This window comes from Suricata suricatta, chromosome 14, assembly GCF_006229205.1.
Source record: "Suricata suricatta isolate VVHF042 chromosome 14, meerkat_22Aug2017_6uvM2_HiC, whole genome shotgun sequence".
Lineage (NCBI taxonomy): Eukaryota > Metazoa > Chordata > Mammalia > Carnivora > Herpestidae > Suricata > Suricata suricatta.
Window position 1 is genome coordinate 68,799,590 of NC_043713.1, and position 18,325 is coordinate 68,817,914.

General features: G+C 55.1%; 2 protein-coding genes across 4 annotated transcripts; one reads left to right on the top strand and one right to left on the bottom strand.

Annotated features, from left to right (window-relative positions):
• The first annotated feature begins 1,325 nt into the window (after window positions 1-1,325).
• INPP5J (inositol polyphosphate-5-phosphatase J) lies at window positions 1,326-10,352 on the top strand. Of its 3 annotated transcripts, none has more exons than XM_029922065.1 (13): window positions 1,326-1,490; window positions 3,127-4,292; window positions 4,635-4,751; window positions 4,882-4,990; window positions 5,197-5,313; window positions 5,650-5,825; window positions 6,194-6,305; window positions 6,446-6,555; window positions 6,693-6,876; window positions 8,784-8,921; window positions 9,073-9,150; window positions 9,277-9,381; window positions 9,587-10,352. In XM_029922065.1, the coding sequence occupies exons 1-13, from the start codon at window positions 1,386-1,388 to the stop codon at window positions 10,094-10,096; spliced, it is 3,027 nt and encodes a 1,008-aa protein (XP_029777925.1). In that variant the 5' UTR covers window positions 1,326-1,385; the 3' UTR covers window positions 10,097-10,352. The 3 variants fall into 3 exon arrangements, with proteins under 3 accessions (XP_029777925.1, XP_029777927.1, XP_029777928.1); XM_029922068.1 differs by having other exon boundaries at window positions 1,327-1,490; window positions 3,667-4,292; XM_029922067.1 differs by lacking the exon at window positions 4,635-4,751.
• Window positions 10,353-11,186: 834 nt separating this feature from the next.
• Window positions 11,187-15,976, bottom strand: PLA2G3 (phospholipase A2 group III). Its single transcript, XM_029922816.1, has 7 exons — window positions 15,351-15,976; window positions 14,193-14,325; window positions 13,818-13,952; window positions 13,233-13,540; window positions 12,424-12,553; window positions 12,199-12,315; window positions 11,187-11,552 (listed from the first exon to the last, which is right to left on the bottom strand). The coding sequence occupies exons 1-7, from the start codon at window positions 15,889-15,891 to the stop codon at window positions 11,354-11,356; spliced, it is 1,563 nt and encodes a 520-aa protein (XP_029778676.1). The 5' UTR covers window positions 15,892-15,976; the 3' UTR covers window positions 11,187-11,353.
• Window positions 15,977-18,325: the final 2,349 nt, after the last annotated feature.

The following is an 18,325-nucleotide window of genomic DNA, read 5'->3' on the forward strand; positions in this document are numbered from 1 at the left end:
TATAACCATCACTTCCACCATCTTTCATTACCCCAAATCCTTTCTACTCCAGGGCCCTAACGTGACCTGGGCCTCTGCCCCTGCAAACTCCAGCGTCACAGAGACATTGGCCTAGAAACACAGGCTAGACCCAGAGACAGTCAAGCAGAGGTGGGAAGCCCATCCAGGAGAAAGGGATGATGAGGCATCTGTCCACATGACTTTCACTCAGGGAACCATGCAGTCCCATGGGGATACAGAAGTGACTGTTGACCAACAAAGAGCTCTGGGTACAAAACTCTGCACATTTTCTGTCCAAACTGAGTGTGATCACTCCTCTTGGAGCAATTGAGCAATTCCGGAGGAATCAGGATTTCAGGGGCTGCTTAGCAGATAAGAGTGAAAGAGGGAAGGAGGCAGAAGCAGAGGGCCCGCAGATTTCCTTGCCACTCATTCACTCTTCTCACTCAGTGAATGAGTCAACTGCTCATTCAGCAAACACTTCCCTAGACCCCGTGCTGGGTCCTGGCTTTCGAAGTTTTCCAAGCCTATTTTTGACCTGCCAGTCTGTTTCCCCACTCTGGGACTTTCTCCACCCTAGTTCCCTACCCCCAGACACCCCAATTGGCTCCAGACAGTCTTGGGTAACTGAGAAAGCTCCCTTTCCTCACTGAAACTTTCAAGACCTCCCCAGCTCACTAGGTAACCTTGAATTAGTCCCTCACCCAATCCACACACCCAGTGAGCACTGGAGAAAAAAGATGAGGGGCCGGACTGTGGAGGCAACCAGGGCTGGTGACAAAGTGTCTGCAGAGCAGCAGGGGTCGGTGCTGAGGCTTAAATGGGAGGGGACTCCAGTGGCTGGGGCCTGAGTGTCAGGCTCTAGGATGGGAAGAATCAAGCCAGGCAGGGGCAGGGACTAAGGCCTGAAAATGGGGCAAAGGTGGGGGCCAGGGCAAGACCTGGGCTGGCAGGGAGTCAGGAAGGTCACAGGATCGTGGCAGGGACTCAGGTGTCTCTGCCATCCTGGAAAGTGTGCTGACCTCTGAGTTACATGTCTCTACATTATCCTCATGTGTGGCAATATCCTACCCTTGAGTAAGGGCCAACCAGACCCCTGGAAGGAGGGTGGGGGCAGGCAGACAGCCTCCTCCAAGCTGCCAGTTGGGACCCAAGCCAGACCAATGAGCACACTAGCCACCTTGCCCCATGGCCGTTTCAGCTTCAGCATGAAGGGTTCCCAGAGGGTAGGCCACCTTGCCTTGGCCACCTCTATGTTGGGAAGTGGGTGCCTGTGTCTTTAAATCCTCAGCAGGTTGAAACGGCTGATGACATCACTGGTTCCCCAGGAGCGGAGGAGCTAGAGCTAGAGCCCAAGGGAGCCCGGGCTGCTAGGGGCTGCAGACATGGAGGGCCAGAGCAGCAGTGGCAGCAGGAAGCCAGGGACCCGGACTGGCCTGGGTTCCCTGCCCATTCTTCATGGGGTTTCTCAAACTGAGGCACCTTCCAAGGTAAGACCCTTAAAACCTAGCCCTCCCATCCTTGATCCTTGGTCCCACACACCCACACACACCGAAGGCACCCTGGTGCCCCTGGCTGAGGGGCTGGCATTCTCCTCTGCCCACCGAGCAGGGGCTAGACAAAGAGGACACTTTGGGGGCTGAGAGGGCAGTGTTGGGACACCCAGAGAGAGATGGAGTCAGCCATAGCCAGGAGCCCCCAGGAGAACCCTCTACTGGATGTCAGGAAATTCAGCTGTGCTCCAGCTTTGCTGTGTGACCTTGGGCAAGTTGCTTGTTCTCTCTGAACCAATGCAAAATTCGGTTTGTCCCTGAAGACTAACACGATGACATCTGGGATGTCTAAGTTGTTAGTGCTGGAGGCAGTGCGGTGGTTGGGGGGACACTTGGAGCCAAGGAGGATGCCCAAAATGCAGCCTCGAAGAGCTAACTTTGAGGAGGAAGGTGGAGGCAGAGTTTCAGGTTCTTTGAACCGAGAAGGACGTCAGACAGACAAAACTGCATGTCTAGAGGCAGGAATGGGGCCACCTCAGAGTGAGCGTAAACCTTCTTCTGCTCTCCCTGACAAAGGACGTTTTATCCTGTCTTCTGGAGACAGGGGCATCAGAAACAGAGAACAGATGGGAAGGGGGAGGAGGTCCCGCCAGGGCCTCAGGCTCCTCACCCCCCACCTCTCCACCTGCCAGACAAAAAGAGGATACTTGCTTGCCTGTCCTGAAAGATAGGGGAGCTGGGGAGAGGGTACAAATTAGGCACAGAGAAGTGCAATTCCAGGATCAACAGAATCCTGGACTTTGAATGTTAGAATCGCACTTGATGAGAATGGGTGACTCCATGGGCTCAAATGAAAGCCTAGCAAATGCTGGGGTCAAAAATGAGGAGACTATGAGACCAAGGCTTCTCAGGAACAAGGTGTGGCCAGGGACCCTCCACCAGACCCCTTCATTTTACAGACAAAAACTGAGGTCCTGGGCAGAGAGGTGCTTGCCTAAGGTCACACAGAGCTGGGCTTGGAATTGGCCTGGCCAGTCTTGGCCCTGGGGTCTTGGTCCTTTATAAAACTATGCGCACTGTTGAGGAGGACAAACAAAAGCACAACCAAGGAGTTCGGGTGCTTGGCAGCGATGAACCTGAGGGTTCCTGAGTCCTGTGAAGGGAAGGAGGGGTATTTAATAAGCTAGACCCAAAGTGTCCAGAGAGGGCAGATCTGGGGTGTTAGGTTGGTACCCCTTAGCCAGGGAAGTAGCAGGATGCAAGGAAGGTTGCCGAGGGAAGATGGCCCCAGCCATCTGATCCTCCAGCATGACCAGAGGGTGGGTGTCAGCCAGGAAGGCAAGGAGATAACTGTTAGGTTTAGGCTCATACCCTGCCTCATTTGAGTTGGGGTCTTAGTTTCCCCATTTAGGAGAGGTGAAAGACTTGAGGGAGAGGATAAGGTTCTGCATCCTGTTTCCTCCAAAAGAGAAGCTGATTCACAGAAGAATGGATTGAGGTGAGAAATTAGGAAGAACTTCCTTGCAAAGATGTGCCTTTCTTAGCCAGATGGACTTGGCTGGGGTCTCTATGGAAGTTGGGGCACAAGCCCCTGGTTAGGGCTACTCTGAGTCTTTGACTTATCTTCTGCAAGGTGGACTCAAGTTTTCAGCTCCCAGTGAAGGAGAATGCAGCCCCAGTACCCTCGGAACCAAGATTGGCTCTAGCACCTGTGGGGCCACAAGAAGCTACGCCACCCACCACAGAGGGGCCAAGGCTGGCTCTGGTGTCTCCCCGACCCATTCTGGCTCCACTGTCTACCCCTGGCAGGCAGAAAACAGCTCCTGCCCACCGCAGTTCCAGCCTGGCTCCAACATCTGTGGGCCAGTTAGTCATGTCTGCCTCAGCTGGGCCAAAGCCTCCCTTAGTGACTTCAGGCTCAGTCCTGCCTCCAGCATCCCTGGGGCAGCTGGTAATGGCTGCTTCAGCAGGGTCAAGGCCTCCCCCAGCCACCCTGGGGCCCAGGCTGACTCCAACATCCAGGGACCAGAAGCAGGTACCACCTGCCTCCGTGGGACCCAAGCCAGCACTGGCTGCTTCGGGCCTGAGCCTGGCCCTGGCATCTGAGGAGCAGATCCCACAGCCCCTCTCCAACTCTTCCCCAGTGCCCAGTCCAGTTTTGTCATCCTCTCAGGAACAGACCCTGGCTCCAGCACCTGTGACACCAACCCCGGCCTCTGTGGGATGGACATCAGCTAAACCGAGGGATGCCCCAGCCCCTAAACCTCTCCCCTCTTCCGAAGGGCATCTCCAGCCTTCAGCTCAGACATCTGGTCCTATGGGCTCCACATCCTTAATCCAAACACCCCTAGACCCCCGGATCTCCCCCTCTTTCAGAGCCCGGCCTGAGGCCCCCCGCAGCAGCCCTGAGGATCCTGTCCTGTCCCCACCACCTCAGACCTTGCCTCTGGATGTGAGCCAGAGTCCTCCAGAGCCTACCACCCGTTCCCCAGGACTTCTGTCCCCCACCTTCCGGCCAGGGGCCTCCTTGGCACAGACTGTGCCCCCACCTCTGCCCAAGCCACCCAGGTCTCCCAGCCGCTCCCCCAGCCGCTCCCCCAACCGCTCCCCCTGTATCCCCCCAGCCCCTGAGATGGCCCTCCCCAGGCCTAGCACCCAGGGGGCAGGGCCTAGTGGGCACTTTAACCCCAGTGTTCAGCCCCGAGAAACTCCAGCTCCGGTCACCATCTCCCCTTCTACATCCACCTCATCATCCTCTTGGTCAGCTCAGCCTACCTGCAAGAGCGACCCCGGCTTCTGGTGAGGGGGCCCTCTCCCAAGGAGGGTTGGTGGGGCTTGAGCTCCAAAAGTAGCCATTCTTCTAATGTGGCTTACCCTACACTGCCCCAGTTTACTTCCATGAGGAAGATTCCTTGTGGGTGCTGGGCTTACTGTGGGATCTTTAGAAGATGGCATCTCCTGCTAAGATGGTATCTCCTGCCTCTGGGAAAATCTAATAGGCGGGATATTGGGCCCATAGTCCTTCTGAGAGCTTACACCCACACCTCATCAGTTTATTCCCTAGAAAGAGCCCTGTGGGAGGGAGGTTGAATATGAGGGAGTAATGCCCAGTGGTAACCCCTCCTACACCCCCACCCCCAGGATCACTGTGGTCACGTGGAACGTGGGCACCGCCATGCCCCCTGACGACGTCACATCCCTCCTCCACCTGGGCAGCAGTGCCGATGACAGTAAAGGGGCGGACATGATTGCCATTGGGTGAGGGGGCAGGGCATGTGGACCCCGCTCCTGAACCCTTTGGGCCTCCCAGAGCTTTGCCCATAGGAGGGGCTTCTAGGTCACCCCAACCCCATAGCCGCCTCATCCCCCACCCCGACCCCACCCCCAGGTTGCAGGAAGTGAACTCCATGATCAACAAGCGGCTCAAGGATGCGCTCTTCACAGACCAGTGGAGTGAGCTCTTCATGGACGCTCTGGCACCCTTCAACTTCGTGCTGGTAATGTCTGCCTCAGCCCCTGGAAGGGTGAGACCCTGGACTCCTGCCCTAGCTCTTCCTGGACTCACTGTGGGACCTGCTGGGCCTCTGTTGCTGGGTCCGTGAAATAGGGGGTTGGAGGAGCAGATCTGAAAGACTGGGGGAAAGGGCACAGTGGGGCGGGAGAGTTGTGTGGGGTCCCTCAGCCGAGTTGCCTCCTGCCACAGGTGAGTACTGTGCGGATGCAGGGCGTCATCCTGCTGCTGTTTGCCAAGTACTACCACCTGCCCTTCCTGAGGGACGTGCAGACTGATTGCACACGCACTGGCCTGGGTGGCTATTGGGTGAGCATGGGAGTAACCTGGGAAGAAACAGGGCCCCAAGGGGTCTATAGATTAGTTCCCTGGTCCCCCAAGCATAGGCAAGGTCACCTCCCTTTGCTCCACCCCTTACCCTGATACCTACTTCTCCTCAACCCCACCCAAGACCCCATACCATTTTCTAGATCCAGCCCTCTTTCTGTCCTTGGCCCATCCCAATGTTTCGCTCTTTTCCCTAGAATCCACCCCTCTCTAAGCCTTTTCTAAGGGCTGGCTGGCCTCACTCCTCTCTATGCCCCCTCAGTGCCTCAGCTATTTGCCTAGGCCTTGCCCTTGACTCGCTCCACCCTGTCTCCCAAGGGCAACAAGGGTGGAGTGAGCGTGCGACTGGCGGCCTTTGGGCACATGCTCTGCTTCTTGAACTGCCACTTGCCAGCACACATGGACAAGGCAGAGCAGCGCAAGGACAACTTCCAGACCATCCTTAGCCTCCAGCAGTTCCAGGGGCCTGGGGCGCATGGCATCCTGGATCACGAGTATGGGCAGAGCTGGTGAAGGAAGGGTGGGCCTCAGAAGACAGAGTACAAAACCTTGGCCACAGGAAGCTGAGGGCCAGCCTGGGTGGGCTGTGTGGGGAAAGGCAGAGCCTATGGGGGTGGGTGACCTCCCAAACGACATCCAGAAACACGAATGCTGGTAAGTTTGATGGTGGGGTAGAGTCTGTTGGGTGGAACTTTACTGAGGGCCCCAGAATTTAACTTTGTTCTAGATCCACATCCCCTGCTGCTCCTTGGCAGGCTAGATCTGCTGCCACCCACCCTACCCACTGCATCATCACTAAGGACACCTAGTGCTGTCATTGGATGGGGGTAGAGAAGGATTTTTCAAACAGATCTTTCAACAGCCTCGTGTTCTGGTTTGGGGACCTCAACTTCCGCATTGAGAGCTACGACCTGCACTTTGTCAAGTTTGCCATTGACAGTGATCAGCTCCACCAGCTCTGGGAGAAGGACCAGGTATAGAATCCCAGCCCACACCCTCAATACCAAGTACACAGAGCATGACTGGGCACACTTTTATATCCTAGGCTCTGGCCCTCGCCTTCACCTTCCCTGTCCAAGCTGTTGTCTAATTCTGCCCTTTTGGACCTTCACAGCTCAACATGGCCAAGAACACCTGGCCCATCCTGAAGGGCTTCCAGGAGGGGCCACTCAACTTTGCACCCACCTTCAAGTTTGATGTGGGCACTAACAAATATGATACCAGGTGAGCTCAGCACTGGGATGAGGTGGAGATATGGGCTGAGGTCTTCTGGATGGAGAAGAAAGGTAAGGGGCAAGAAGGCTGGGAGCCATGCCTCAACCCCCGTCCCCTGAAACTTGGGTCACTCCTACCCACTGCAGTGCCAAGAAGCGGAAGCCAGCCTGGACAGACCGTATCCTGTGGAAGGTCAAGGCTCCAAGTGTGGGTCCCAGCCCCTCAGGACGTGAAAGCCACCGGCTCCAGGTGACCCAGCACAGCTACCGTAGCCACATGGAATACACAGTCAGTGACCACAAGCCTGTGGCTGCCCAGTTTGTCCTGCAGGTGAGTCCTAGCCTCATCTTCCCCTTATGACTTCCTCAGGTCCAGCTCAGCATCCCATGGCCCACCAATAATTCCTTGCACCTGCCCTCAGCAGCATCCATTCATCATAGTAGAGTGAGAGTGGGTTATGATCTCCATTTTCAGATGAGGAGACAGAGGCTCAGAGGCACAGCATCAAAACAGGGTCATACTGCTGATAAACAGAAGAATTAGGATTTGGACCCAAGCTAGCCTGATTTCAGAGTCCATGCCTTTTCCACTAATCCCTAACTTTGTTCTTCTGAGAAAGGATTAGGACAATTTATGTTAAAATTCACTTTATATATTCATATAATAAGACCAGCAAAATCAGAATGTTTATTCAAACTCCGTATAGTTTTCAATCATATTTATTCATTATTTATTTACCATTTTACCATGTGCCAGGCGCTGTGAGTGAGATAGTTAATGGGGAGGAGGAGTAGAGACATGAAAAATACAAAGCTAAATTCTAGTTACTATAATTTAACATTGTGTTTAGGGTTGAGGTCTCTGGTTGGCAAAGTAAAAAGGAGAAATGCTAGAATGTCAGAATGGGACCTGAGAGACCATGTAATCCAACATTCTGTTTTTCTGTGGGGAGAACTAAGGCCCCCAGTGGGGTAGGCATGTACTGTTTTTCTATGGGGGAAACGGAGGCCCCCAGTGGGGTAGGCATGTACTCCAGGCTGCACATACTCTCAGCAGCAGAGGAGGGTAGATCTTGCCTTTCCAGTCCTGAAATCCAACTCTGGGCTCTCCAATTCCCTTGATCTGATAAGAGGGAGTCCTGTAGACCAGAGAATGTTTTCCCTGTAGACCAACACTGTCATGTGGTCAGTCAGTGGGACTGCAAATGCAAATCTGCCCACATCTGGCCTCCCATGACTTTTGGCAACAGACTTGGATGTGAAGTTTCACTTTCAGTCAGGGGCCTCACCTTCAGAACCACTCCTTTTGGGTGCTGCTCCTTTTGGGCCCCCTGACCTTCTCTCCTCAAGGACTCGGACCCTTCAGAATGTTACCTGTTGAGCACCTAGTACATGCCAATCCCTGTGGCTTTGTCGTCCCTTTGAATGCCTTAGTAGGCCCTGAGATATCCAAATTCTCCTCCCAGTTTTACCGGTCAGGGAAACTAAGGCTCAGAGAACTTGTCTCTCACCCAAAGCAACACAATCAGAATGGGGCTTAGTGGGAGTTTTGACCTCCAAGGCCCTGGAGAGCATTTCTAAGAGGCAGCTCCAGGCAAACCTGCTGTTAGGAACCTAGGGACAGGGAGAGGATGTGCTGGTTTCTTCTGGAACAGTGTGGCTCAAAAGCTGAGGAGGGAGGGAAACCTGAAACCACATAAACAGGGGAGCCAACAAAAGCTGGAGGCTGACACACCATCTGAGTCCTTTCCTGAGGGACAGAGGTAGAGAAACGGCTGAAACGGGGCTGCACTATTCACTTCAAAGCTGTATTCTTACTCCCTAAGGAGGCTATTGGCATAAAGAGCCTTGGGCTGGGAGGCAGGAAGCCTGGCATTTATCCTAGACCTGTTTTTTTTTTTTTAAGTTTATTTATTTTGGGAGGGGGGAAGAGGGGCAGAGAGAATGAGAGACAGAAAATCCCAAACAGGCTCCACGTTATCAGCACAGAGCCCAATGCAGGGCTTGAACCCATGAACTATGAGATTATGATCTGAGCTGAAATCAAGAGGCAGATGCTCTACCGACTGAGTCACCCAGGCACCCCTATCCTAGACCTGTTCTGCTTTGGTTTCCCAGTTTGTAAGGCAGTTTCAAAGGCCCTTTATCTCAGCCTATTTGTGCTGACTCAGGCCCAAGGGCCCTAGGTGCATGTGATACTCGAGGGTCTCCCCTGATGTTCCCCCTGCCCCTGGGCAGTTTGCCTACAGGGACGACATGCCACTTGTGCGGCTGGAGGTGGCAGATGAGTGGGTGCGGCCAGAGCAGGCTGTGGTGAGGTACCGCATAGAAACAGTGTTTGCCCGCAGCTCCTGGGACTGGATCGGCTTGTACCGGGTAAGAAGGGCAGGGATGGTCAGTGACTCGGGGAAGGGAGGGCCTGGATGAGCAGCTGGGTACCCAGGGGGAATCACTGGCTTCTCCAGAGTTTGTTGGGGCAAATGGAGTTAGGTGATAGGAGTCACAGCCCTGATTCCTCTCATCCCAGGTGGGTTTCCGCCACTGCAAGGACTACGTGGCTTATGTCTGGGCCAAACATGAGGATGTGGATGGGAACATCTATCAGGTACTTAAGGGGAAGGGGGAGAATGGGAGGAAGTCTCTGTGGTCCTTGGGGCTCAGGACATGGCTTGGGCACTCTTTGAGGCTGCCTCCCTGACTCCTACCTGGGCCTATGCCCTGGGCCCATCAGGTGACCTTCAGTGAGGAGTCACTGCCCAAGGGCCATGGAGATTTCATACTGGGCTATTACAGCCACAACCACAGCATCCTCATCGGTGTCACTGAGCCCTTCCAGGTGAGTAGGTCAGACCACAGGATCGGGGGTGCTAAAAACTAAAAGACCCTGTTCAAATGCCACAGCTTCCACATTCTGATCCATGATCTTCTACAAGTAGCCTAACCTTCCTGGGTCTGCCAATGGGCAGGGTTGGAGTGGTTCTAAGACACCTTCAGTGGCTGGTTGGGGAGTGGGGCACACCAGTAACCAGGCTTCCCCCCAGATCTCGCTGCCTACCTCGGAGTTGGCCAGCAGCAGCACAGATAGCTCAAGTGCGAGCTCAGAGGACGAGGATGACAGTACCCTAGAGCTGCTTGCACCCAAGTCCCGCAGCCCCAGCCCTGGCAAGTCCAAGAGACACCGTAGCCGCAGCCCGGGCCTGGCCCGCTTCCCCGGCCTTGCCCTGCGACCTTCATCCTGTGAACGCCGTGGTACCAGCCGCAGCCCCTCGCCCCAGAGCCGCCGCCTGGCTCGGGTGGCCCCTGACAGAGGCAATGATGGTGGCAGTCGGGGCAGTAGTGAGGAGGGGCCCTCTGGGCTGCCTGGTCCCTGGGCCTTCCCACCATCTGTGCCTCGAAGCCTGGGCTTGCTGCCTGCCTTGCGCCTGGAGACTGTTGACCCTGGTGGTGGTGGTGGTTCCTGGGGACCTAATCGGGAGGCCCTTGCCCCTCATAGCCTGTCTCCCAGTCCCCAGGACCGGCAGGGGCTGGAGGAAGGGGGCCTGGGGCCCTGAGGATGGATGGGCAGATGGACTCAGGTGGCCCCACTGTGCCCCAATCTTCTGTAAACCCACCTGTGCCCCTCTTGCTGCTGCTCCAGCTTTATCCGCACCTGCCACTCTGTCTTGGCCAGGGGTGGCCAATTGGGGTCCCCCAAACTGAGTCCTGGCACCTCAACTGTGACAATCAGCAAAACCCTATTGGCCCCCATCTGGGATGGGGGTTGTAATCCTGGAGGTCATCAATTAGAAATTAAATTCTCCAGCATCACTCCTGACTCCTTCCTAACTTATTAGCAGTCTGGGGGTTGGGGTAGTCAGAGGATAAGACAAAAGAAGAAAGAGGATGACAGATCTGACAATTACCAGGCACCAGCTTATACATCACACATGCCATCTCTTTTAAAATGCACCATAACCCTGAGTTGTGGTGTTGAGTTCAGTGCAATTCTTAAACCCCTTTCACAGATGGGCAAACTTAAGCCCTCCAGGAGGTGAACCTCTCTGAATCAGACACTGAACCACAGTTTGGCTCTATGTTGCAGGGAGGGAACATTTACAAGGTGCTAAGCACTGTCCGTGTATTGGTTTACTTAATCCTCAACAACCCTATGAGGTAGGTCCTGATTACACTCCCTTTTTTCAGAGGAGGAAACTAAGACTCAGAGTGGGGGAGGCCCCTTGCTCAAAGACACTGAGGAGATTTGGGCCAGGGCTGGACCAGAAAGGGCATGGCAGCTATTAAGAAAAGGGATTCCCCCCCCACACCGTCCCTCCCAGGAAGAAGAGTTGGGAAGCCCTCTCTAGCCACCCTCCCCTTTCCTGGATTCAGACACAGGCACTTCTGTGACATCCCATCCCCTGACCTGCTGCCTCAGGCCTCAGCAGACAGGTGCTGGGGTTCCTCTGGGCAGGGTCTTGAGACATGTATTAATTTTGCAACCTGGAGATACATGTACCTCCTACTGATACCTCCTGAGGCTGTTGTAATAAGTTACCCTTTCCCCATTCCCCAGAATGAGCCTCCTGAACACATCCAAGCACAGAGGGGTTGTATCACCAGCTCAAGATCGCTCAACACAGCAGGAGACATGGTCCAGCATTTCAGCCTTGCTCTTCCTTCCCCGCATCCAGCCTCCAGGCTGTCTACAAGGGCCTGTGCCATGCTTCAATCTAACACATGGAGAGGAGGGCAAGACCCCCAGGGCCTAGCAGAGCCAGGGGCAAGGTCCAGTTTGGTGCCCAGGAGAGCTGGAACTGAGGTCACTGGTTCTAGAATTTCTGCTGCCCGTCAGGTCTCCAGGCTGCCTGGGTCAGCTGCAGACACCGGTCATAGAATGACATGTGGGCTCTTGGGTGATTTGAAGACCATGCCTGCCCCTCATCTGTGCCCCAGAGCTGGAGTCGCCTCTGCTGAAGTCGCCGCAAGTGCCGAGCTGACACCTTGATAGCCCTAGGGTCTCTGAAACAGCTGTGGACAGAGAAAGGTGGGACGGGTGGTCATGGCTGCCAAGGATCCCACCCTGCTCTGCAGACAGGGGGCCGAAGCCTAGAGAGGAACAAGGCGGGAGCCAGGGAAGGGTGCGTTACATCTAGAAGGGTGCAGAATAAACCTGGGCTAGCAGCCAGAGGCACCAGTTCTGCCACTAGCTGGCTGCAGAAACCTGGGCCAATCGGGCCTCAGTTTCCTCACCTGTGAAAAGGGAAAGGTACAAGGGGCTTGCCCTGGGAATCAGAATTAAAATGAGATTTTAGGTTAAAAGTAATGGTTAAGCAAGCAAGTCTTTTACTGTGTGCCAGGCAGGCCTTGGGCTATGTGTGGCACACACGCCATTTCTTTGGCTTCTGCATCCATTTTACAAATAAGAAAATGGAGACATGGAGAGGTGACTCAACTTGCAAGGTCACACAGAAAGTGAAAGAGTCAACATCAACCCATATGAACCAATAGCAGAGCTGAACCTGGGGCACCAGGGAGTAGGGTATGATGAAAATGGAGCTCAGAGGTGCCCTAATCCCTTTCTCCATCCCCTTGGCCCTGGCACACATCCTCACCCCCATAGGCAACCCACCTCTTGGGGAAATGGCCTCTCCCTCCTTTCTTTGCTGTGACTTACCATGTGCCCTCAGCACAGTCCATTGGAGGAGCCAGCTTGAAACAGGTAGTGCCTAGGAGCTCCCAAAGTATGCTAGTGCTTGCAGGTGGGCTGTGGAGCCTCAGGAAGCGTGCCAGGCTAAGGACAGAGGCAGGATTAGGATGGGGTAGGGCCTGGCCATCCAGCAGACCCCTCTCACTGACTGGCAAAAGGCTGCCCACCCCCAAGGGTCCAAGCAGGGCTCACCGGCGTGTGCAATTGCAGTGGAAGAGGGGTTCCTGGGCACTATTGAGCAGCTGGAACTTTGTTTCCTGAGGCCCGATCTGCTGCTCACATTGATCTAGGCGGCGGAAGCTGTGGCAGGCCCGGCGGGCATCTGGGTTGGGAGAGCATGGTGATGAGGGGAGCCCAGTCCCCAGCAAAGCCCTCGAAAGCCCTCCAAAGCCCACTGCCATTTAGGCACATAGGCACATGCACTCAGTCAAACAAACACAGTGTCCCTCTGTCTCATGACCTTCGTGCCCTCAGAGTGCCACAAACATCACACACACGTATCACACACACACAGACACAAACAGCAGTGCCACCAGAGGGGAAGCCCAGAATGTTGAGGGTGGTCAGGAAAGGCTTTTTGGAGGCAGAGACTGCTAAACGGAGGCTAGAAGAATTTGGGAGAGTGCTCCAGGCAGAAGGAACAGCATGCACAAAGGCCCAGCGGTGGGAGAGAGCAAGCTGCTTTTGAACAATCAAATGAGGTTTGTGAGTTTCAGCTGGGGAGTAGAGTCCACAGGACCAGCACCTGAAGGCCCCTGGGTGTAGGGACATCATCATCTGAGATAAGAGGAGCCATGGTGGGGGCTCAGTGAGGAGTGATATGGTCAAGCTTAGGGCTTATGAAAATCCCTCTGGCTGCAGCGTGATTTGATGGGAGAGGTTGGGAGGCCCCAGGAGGAGTTTGGAACAGGAAGGGAAGCAACATAGGGCTCCTTGACCTTGTACAGAGGCAGGCACACCTTCCCACATCAGGAACTCCCAAAGTTAGGTTTAGAACTCACCCTGAGGTTTTAGGCCACTCCATGGCCCCTGGAGGCCTGGATGGGTGACCTCCAGCAAGGCTGTGGGGGACATATCAGGTTGGGAGGAGGCCACAGAGGTCCGGAGGGCTGTGGTATTGGTTTTACTGGGGTGCTTAGATCCTTTCCGTTGTGGTTGTTGCTTCTGGGGATGCTGCTTCTGTTGTGGCTGGCTAGGGGCTGGGTTCTGAAGGCTGGGAGGCTGGGGGGTGGCTGGAGAGCTCCAGGAGGCATTATAGAGGGTCCTGGGCTGGAGGCGGGCAAGAGGTATGGAGCCATATGTTCTGCACCTGGAAGGTGGCAATTGGTAATTCACAATACCCCTCCCATAAGCCCCAGATTCATCTCCATGGAGACCAAGATTCTGCCAGTCCCATCCCTTGTCCCACTGGGTTGTGTTGGGCACCCCAGGAAGGTCTGCATCCTGGGCACTGTCCTGAGAAGAAGACAGGGAGAAGGAGATATCATTCCTTGCAGGACAGACATACAGACAGGCCTCCCTCCCTGGGCTTGAAGACTGGGCTCCCTCTCTGGCTGGGAAGGAGATTGAAGGGGGCAGCTACATACCCTCCCCACCAGTACCACGCCACACACGCCTCCTGCTCCTCCAGCACGAAGCAGGGGACTTCCAGCACATTGAAGAAGGCCACGCCCACGATGTCCGAGATTGAGTCCTGCTGGTTCTTCAGGCATTGCCGGAACCTGCCCCAGAGCTGGTACTCAGGTCCCTGGACTGCAGAGAGCCACCTGGCTCCTCCACCAGCCCACCCAGCCACTACCATCCAGGTGGTTTGGGATCCAAGAGTCTCTTCTAGGGCTCAGCTTTCCCACCTGCATCGTGGGGGGTTGGCTGGTTGATCCTTTAGGATTCTTTGGACCCAGTTTCTGCACCCAGGAACTACTCCACCCCTGAGTCCCCAACCCTCTCTGCCCGCTGCCAACCTGGCATCACAGTCACAGTGGGAGATGGTGTGAAATCGGTAGTTTCTGATACCGTAGTTGTACTGGAAGGGTGAGATGGTCTGTGGGCATCGGTCATGTTCCTGGCAGCAGAGATCAGGGCCTTGGAAGATTCCTGCAGAAAGTGAGGGGGAAGAGGGGCGGTGGCAGGGCACCAGCTCAGCAGGGTCCTGGGCACCATACTGCCTATACCCACCATCCGGTGCAAGAAGCAGGAACCTTGTTCTCACTCCGGCCCTGATACAGATGCCCTGGGTGGCTTCAGGCCACTCTCCCTCTGTGGGACTCTGAGTTTTAAAGCCTGAAGAGAGCACCCAGGCAGCGCGGCCTCTACTGGGCAGCTCCAAATGCCAGGTAGCCCTCTCAGGAGCCCTTGTCTAGGAAAGGGACTTCCTCAGGGGGACTAAAGTCTGCCTCCAGAGCTCCCAAGCTTACACCCCAAATAAAACTCCGAAGTTATGAATATGTATGGAATGGAATGGCAAACAGGCAGGGTGCAACCTTTCTCATTGGCATGATGAGGCATTGCCAGGATGCCAGTCTGCTCCAACTCAGGTGCCAAAGCCTTCCCCCAGCCTGCCATGCATGCACAAAGACAGCTGTACTGACAGTGCAAAAAAAGTCATCTGTGTTTGTTACCATCTGAGCAATAGTGCCTTTTACTGAGCATTTCCCAAGTGCCTGGCACTTCCCACACCCAAGCTCACAGCACTCTGTGAGGGAAATGTCACTTTCATTGTACAGGTGAGAAAATTAAGGTTCAGAGAGAGGAAGTGACCTGTTCAGCCTAACCCAAGCCTTTGGGTCTCGGGATCCATTCCACTGGGCACCTTGTCCTCATAAAGCCTCCTCTTAGGTAATGGCATTTTGGCTCAGCCAACCTAGGACCCACCCCAGTTCACCCCCTCCCTAGGATGGTGATTAATGGAACTCTGAAGTTGACTAGGACATTTCCCATCTATGACCTAATTCAAGCAACCCATAATGAGACTTACAGTCACCCCATTTTACAGATGAGTACATTGAAGTTTACAGTGGTTTAATCACTCCCCCAAGGACACACAGCCTTGAAAAATGGGGGCCAGGGCAAAAATTGGCACTTCCTTCCCCTGCCCCCTAGTCCACATCACCATCACTCACCCAGCTCTGTGGAGTTCCCGGCAGAATCCCCGACTCCACACCACAGCGTTCCAGGCATGGTCCAGCCTCTCTTCAGCCGCTGGTGTCCTATGCTGCTGGGTGCTCCTCTGTATCCTTCTGCTTGCTTCTCCCCGGCCCCTGCTGCTCGCTTCTCCCTAGCCCCTGCTGGACCCTCTTCAGTCCCTCGGCAGGCTCCCCACTGACTCTGAAGTGTGGCCAGGGCTCTCTGCAGCTCAGGTCCAGGGGTGTGGATAAAGGAGCCCCGGGTAATCTCACCAGCACAGAGGGCACTGAAGGCTGCAGTGAGCTCTGGCTCATCTTGCCGGCTACAGGCTTGCAGCCTCCCGTGCCCATCCCACTGGGTGTGGAACAGGGCCAGCCTCTGGGCATTCTTGCCCAAAAAGCTCAGGGTCCCCAAGGGGCTGCCGGGGATGGGCCTGGCCAAGTGACAGGAGGTGCTGTCCCAGAGGAGGGCAGAGGAGCCCCCCTCAGCCACTCCTAGGAAGCTCAGCATCCCTAACAGCACTATCAGAATCCCCATTCTGTCCTGGCCCAGCCCAGTCAGACAAAGCCCCCAGAAACCTACCCCTGGCAGCCCACGAGGCAGCAGCTTTAGCAGCTGAGCGGAAGCGGTGCCCTGCAGACCCGGTACAGCAGGGCCAATGAATGGAGCTTTGGGAGGAGTAGGAAGGAGGCTGGAGTATGGGGTGATCTCTGGCTTGTAACTGAATCCACCAGCTGGGCAGGCCGCTGATTGGCCAAGGAGTATACTTGCCAAGGCCCACGCCCCCATTCACCATGCCTTTCTCATCCAGTCACCTGCTGCCAGCCCCGCCTGGATGGGGACTGTGGGAGCCAAAGCCTTGGGCCCTGGGGCAGAGGGCTAGGAGGGGACCTCTTTCTCCCTAGGGAGGGAAGAGGTTTCAGGGGCTCAGAGGAAGCTCCCAGAACTTATCCTCAGTGCCCCCCACCAGTAATGGCTGCCACACCCACCTCCATGAAGTTGGCAGAGGGCCGTGGCCCCTACCAGAGTTGGGTGAAAGAGGTGAGGGCAGGGCTTTTGCCCTGTAGCCACCCTCAACTCGGGAGCTTCTGAGGTTTCTGGGAAAGGGAGCATTCATTCTGTGGCTACCTGGAGTGCACCCTCCCACTACTGCCCAGGGTTGGTTCTAAGAAAGACTCTTGGCATAATCAGTGGACGGTGCCCCAGGTGCCCCTGGTTGTGTGACTTCAGGCTTGTCCCTCTCCCTCTCTAGGCCTAGTTTCCTACTCTGTACAGTGAAGAGCATTATGGAAGTGACCTTTGAGATCTCTTGTAGTCTAGGCCCCAAAAGAAGGCAGGCTGGGGCCTGCCCAGGCCTCAAGGGAAGGTGTCACTGGGTTTTCCCTTCAGATTCCACCCAGTGGCCATGTCAGTCAACCTACAGGACAGGCTTTGGAGCCCTGCCTCTCACTTGGTGCCCCTCAGAAGCCTTGGCACAGAGTATGGCAGGAGCCAAACCAGCAGGACTGGATAGGCCATACCCTGCAGACAGAAGGGGAGCCGAGGCTTTCCTCTGGATCCTCATCTGTCTGGGATGGGACAGGGTGCACAGTGGGTGTCCCAGTGAGGGGCAGGGGTTTGTGGGGTCTGCTCATTTGTCACTCTCCCTGAGCATCAGTCCCCATTGCTCCTTCACCTTTGGCTTCTCTCCTCATCCTTCTCTCTCTTGGTCTCTTTCCCTCTCTGGCCCTGATTCTCCTCATTTCTTTCTCTCTCCTGCATCCCTCCCTCTCTCCATCTTTCTCTGACTCTAACACTCCATCTCATTTTCTCCCTCCATTTCTTTCTCTTCATCCCTTCTGTCTCTCTGTGTGGCTTTTCACTGTCCCCCCACCTCCCCTGTGTTATGGTCTCTGCTCTCTCCCTCCCTCTCTGTCTCATTTCTTGTGTCCTTGTGTCTGAGGATCCCTGTCCTCTCCCTTGACTCTCTTTCCCTCTTTTTTTCTGGTTCCCTCTTAATTTTTATCCCTCTCCCTGTTTTCTTCTCATTTTGTTTCTTGGTATCTTCTGATTTTTCTCCCCCCTTTCTGTTCTCTTTCTCACTCATTCCCTCATTATGTCTCATGGTTTACTCGCTTATGTGTGTGTCTGTGTCTGCTTCTCTTCCCTCATTCTTCTCTCTTCCTCCTTCTCTGTTTTCTCTCCCCCTCCACACCCTCACCCCAGGCCCAGGACCCAGGGTACCCCACCCTTTCCCAGCCATGGTCTCATCTGATGCTCACACCCCTGCCCCTCCCTAGGGAGACAGGCAGGGCAGGGCTTCTCATCCCATTACTGAGATGGATGGAGTTGAGTCTCCAGGACTCAACTTGCCAGGAGTCACACAGAAGATGGGGAAAAGCCAAGTCAGACTTTTCTTGGCCTATGGGGAGGACTTCCCATGATCCTGGGAGACTCTTTGTTCCCCTACCACTTCCCCATCTCTGGGACTTCCTCTCCACTGCCTGTAGCCTTTGGACTTGCCTTCTCTACCCCACCGGCAGGGCTCTCTGCAGTTCTCTGTGCCAGCAGAATGCTGTGGACAGTGCCTAGCTCCAGAACATTCTGCATTCATTCAAAAACAGTCCACTACTACTGGGCACAGGGAGAGGCCCTGAACAGAAAGAGGAGGTAGGAGGACAGAGCATGCTCAAGTAGGGAGATGGAGAGAAACTCATACCCTGAGGGGACAGGGTCTGACAGCCCAGGGAGGCCAGGGCCTGAGTGTCACTTGGGTCCTCTAGGAAGCCATCACTAAGATGGAGTTAGAAGTGCATGGGGTGCCTGGGTGGCTCAGTCGGTTGAGTGGTTGACTTCAGCTCAGGTTCTGATCTCACAGTCCATAAGTTCAAGCCCCATGTTGGGCTCTGCACAGACAGCTCAGAGCCTCGAGCCTGCTTCATATTTGTGTCTCCCTCTCTCTCTGCCCCTCCTCAGCTAGTACTCTCTCTCT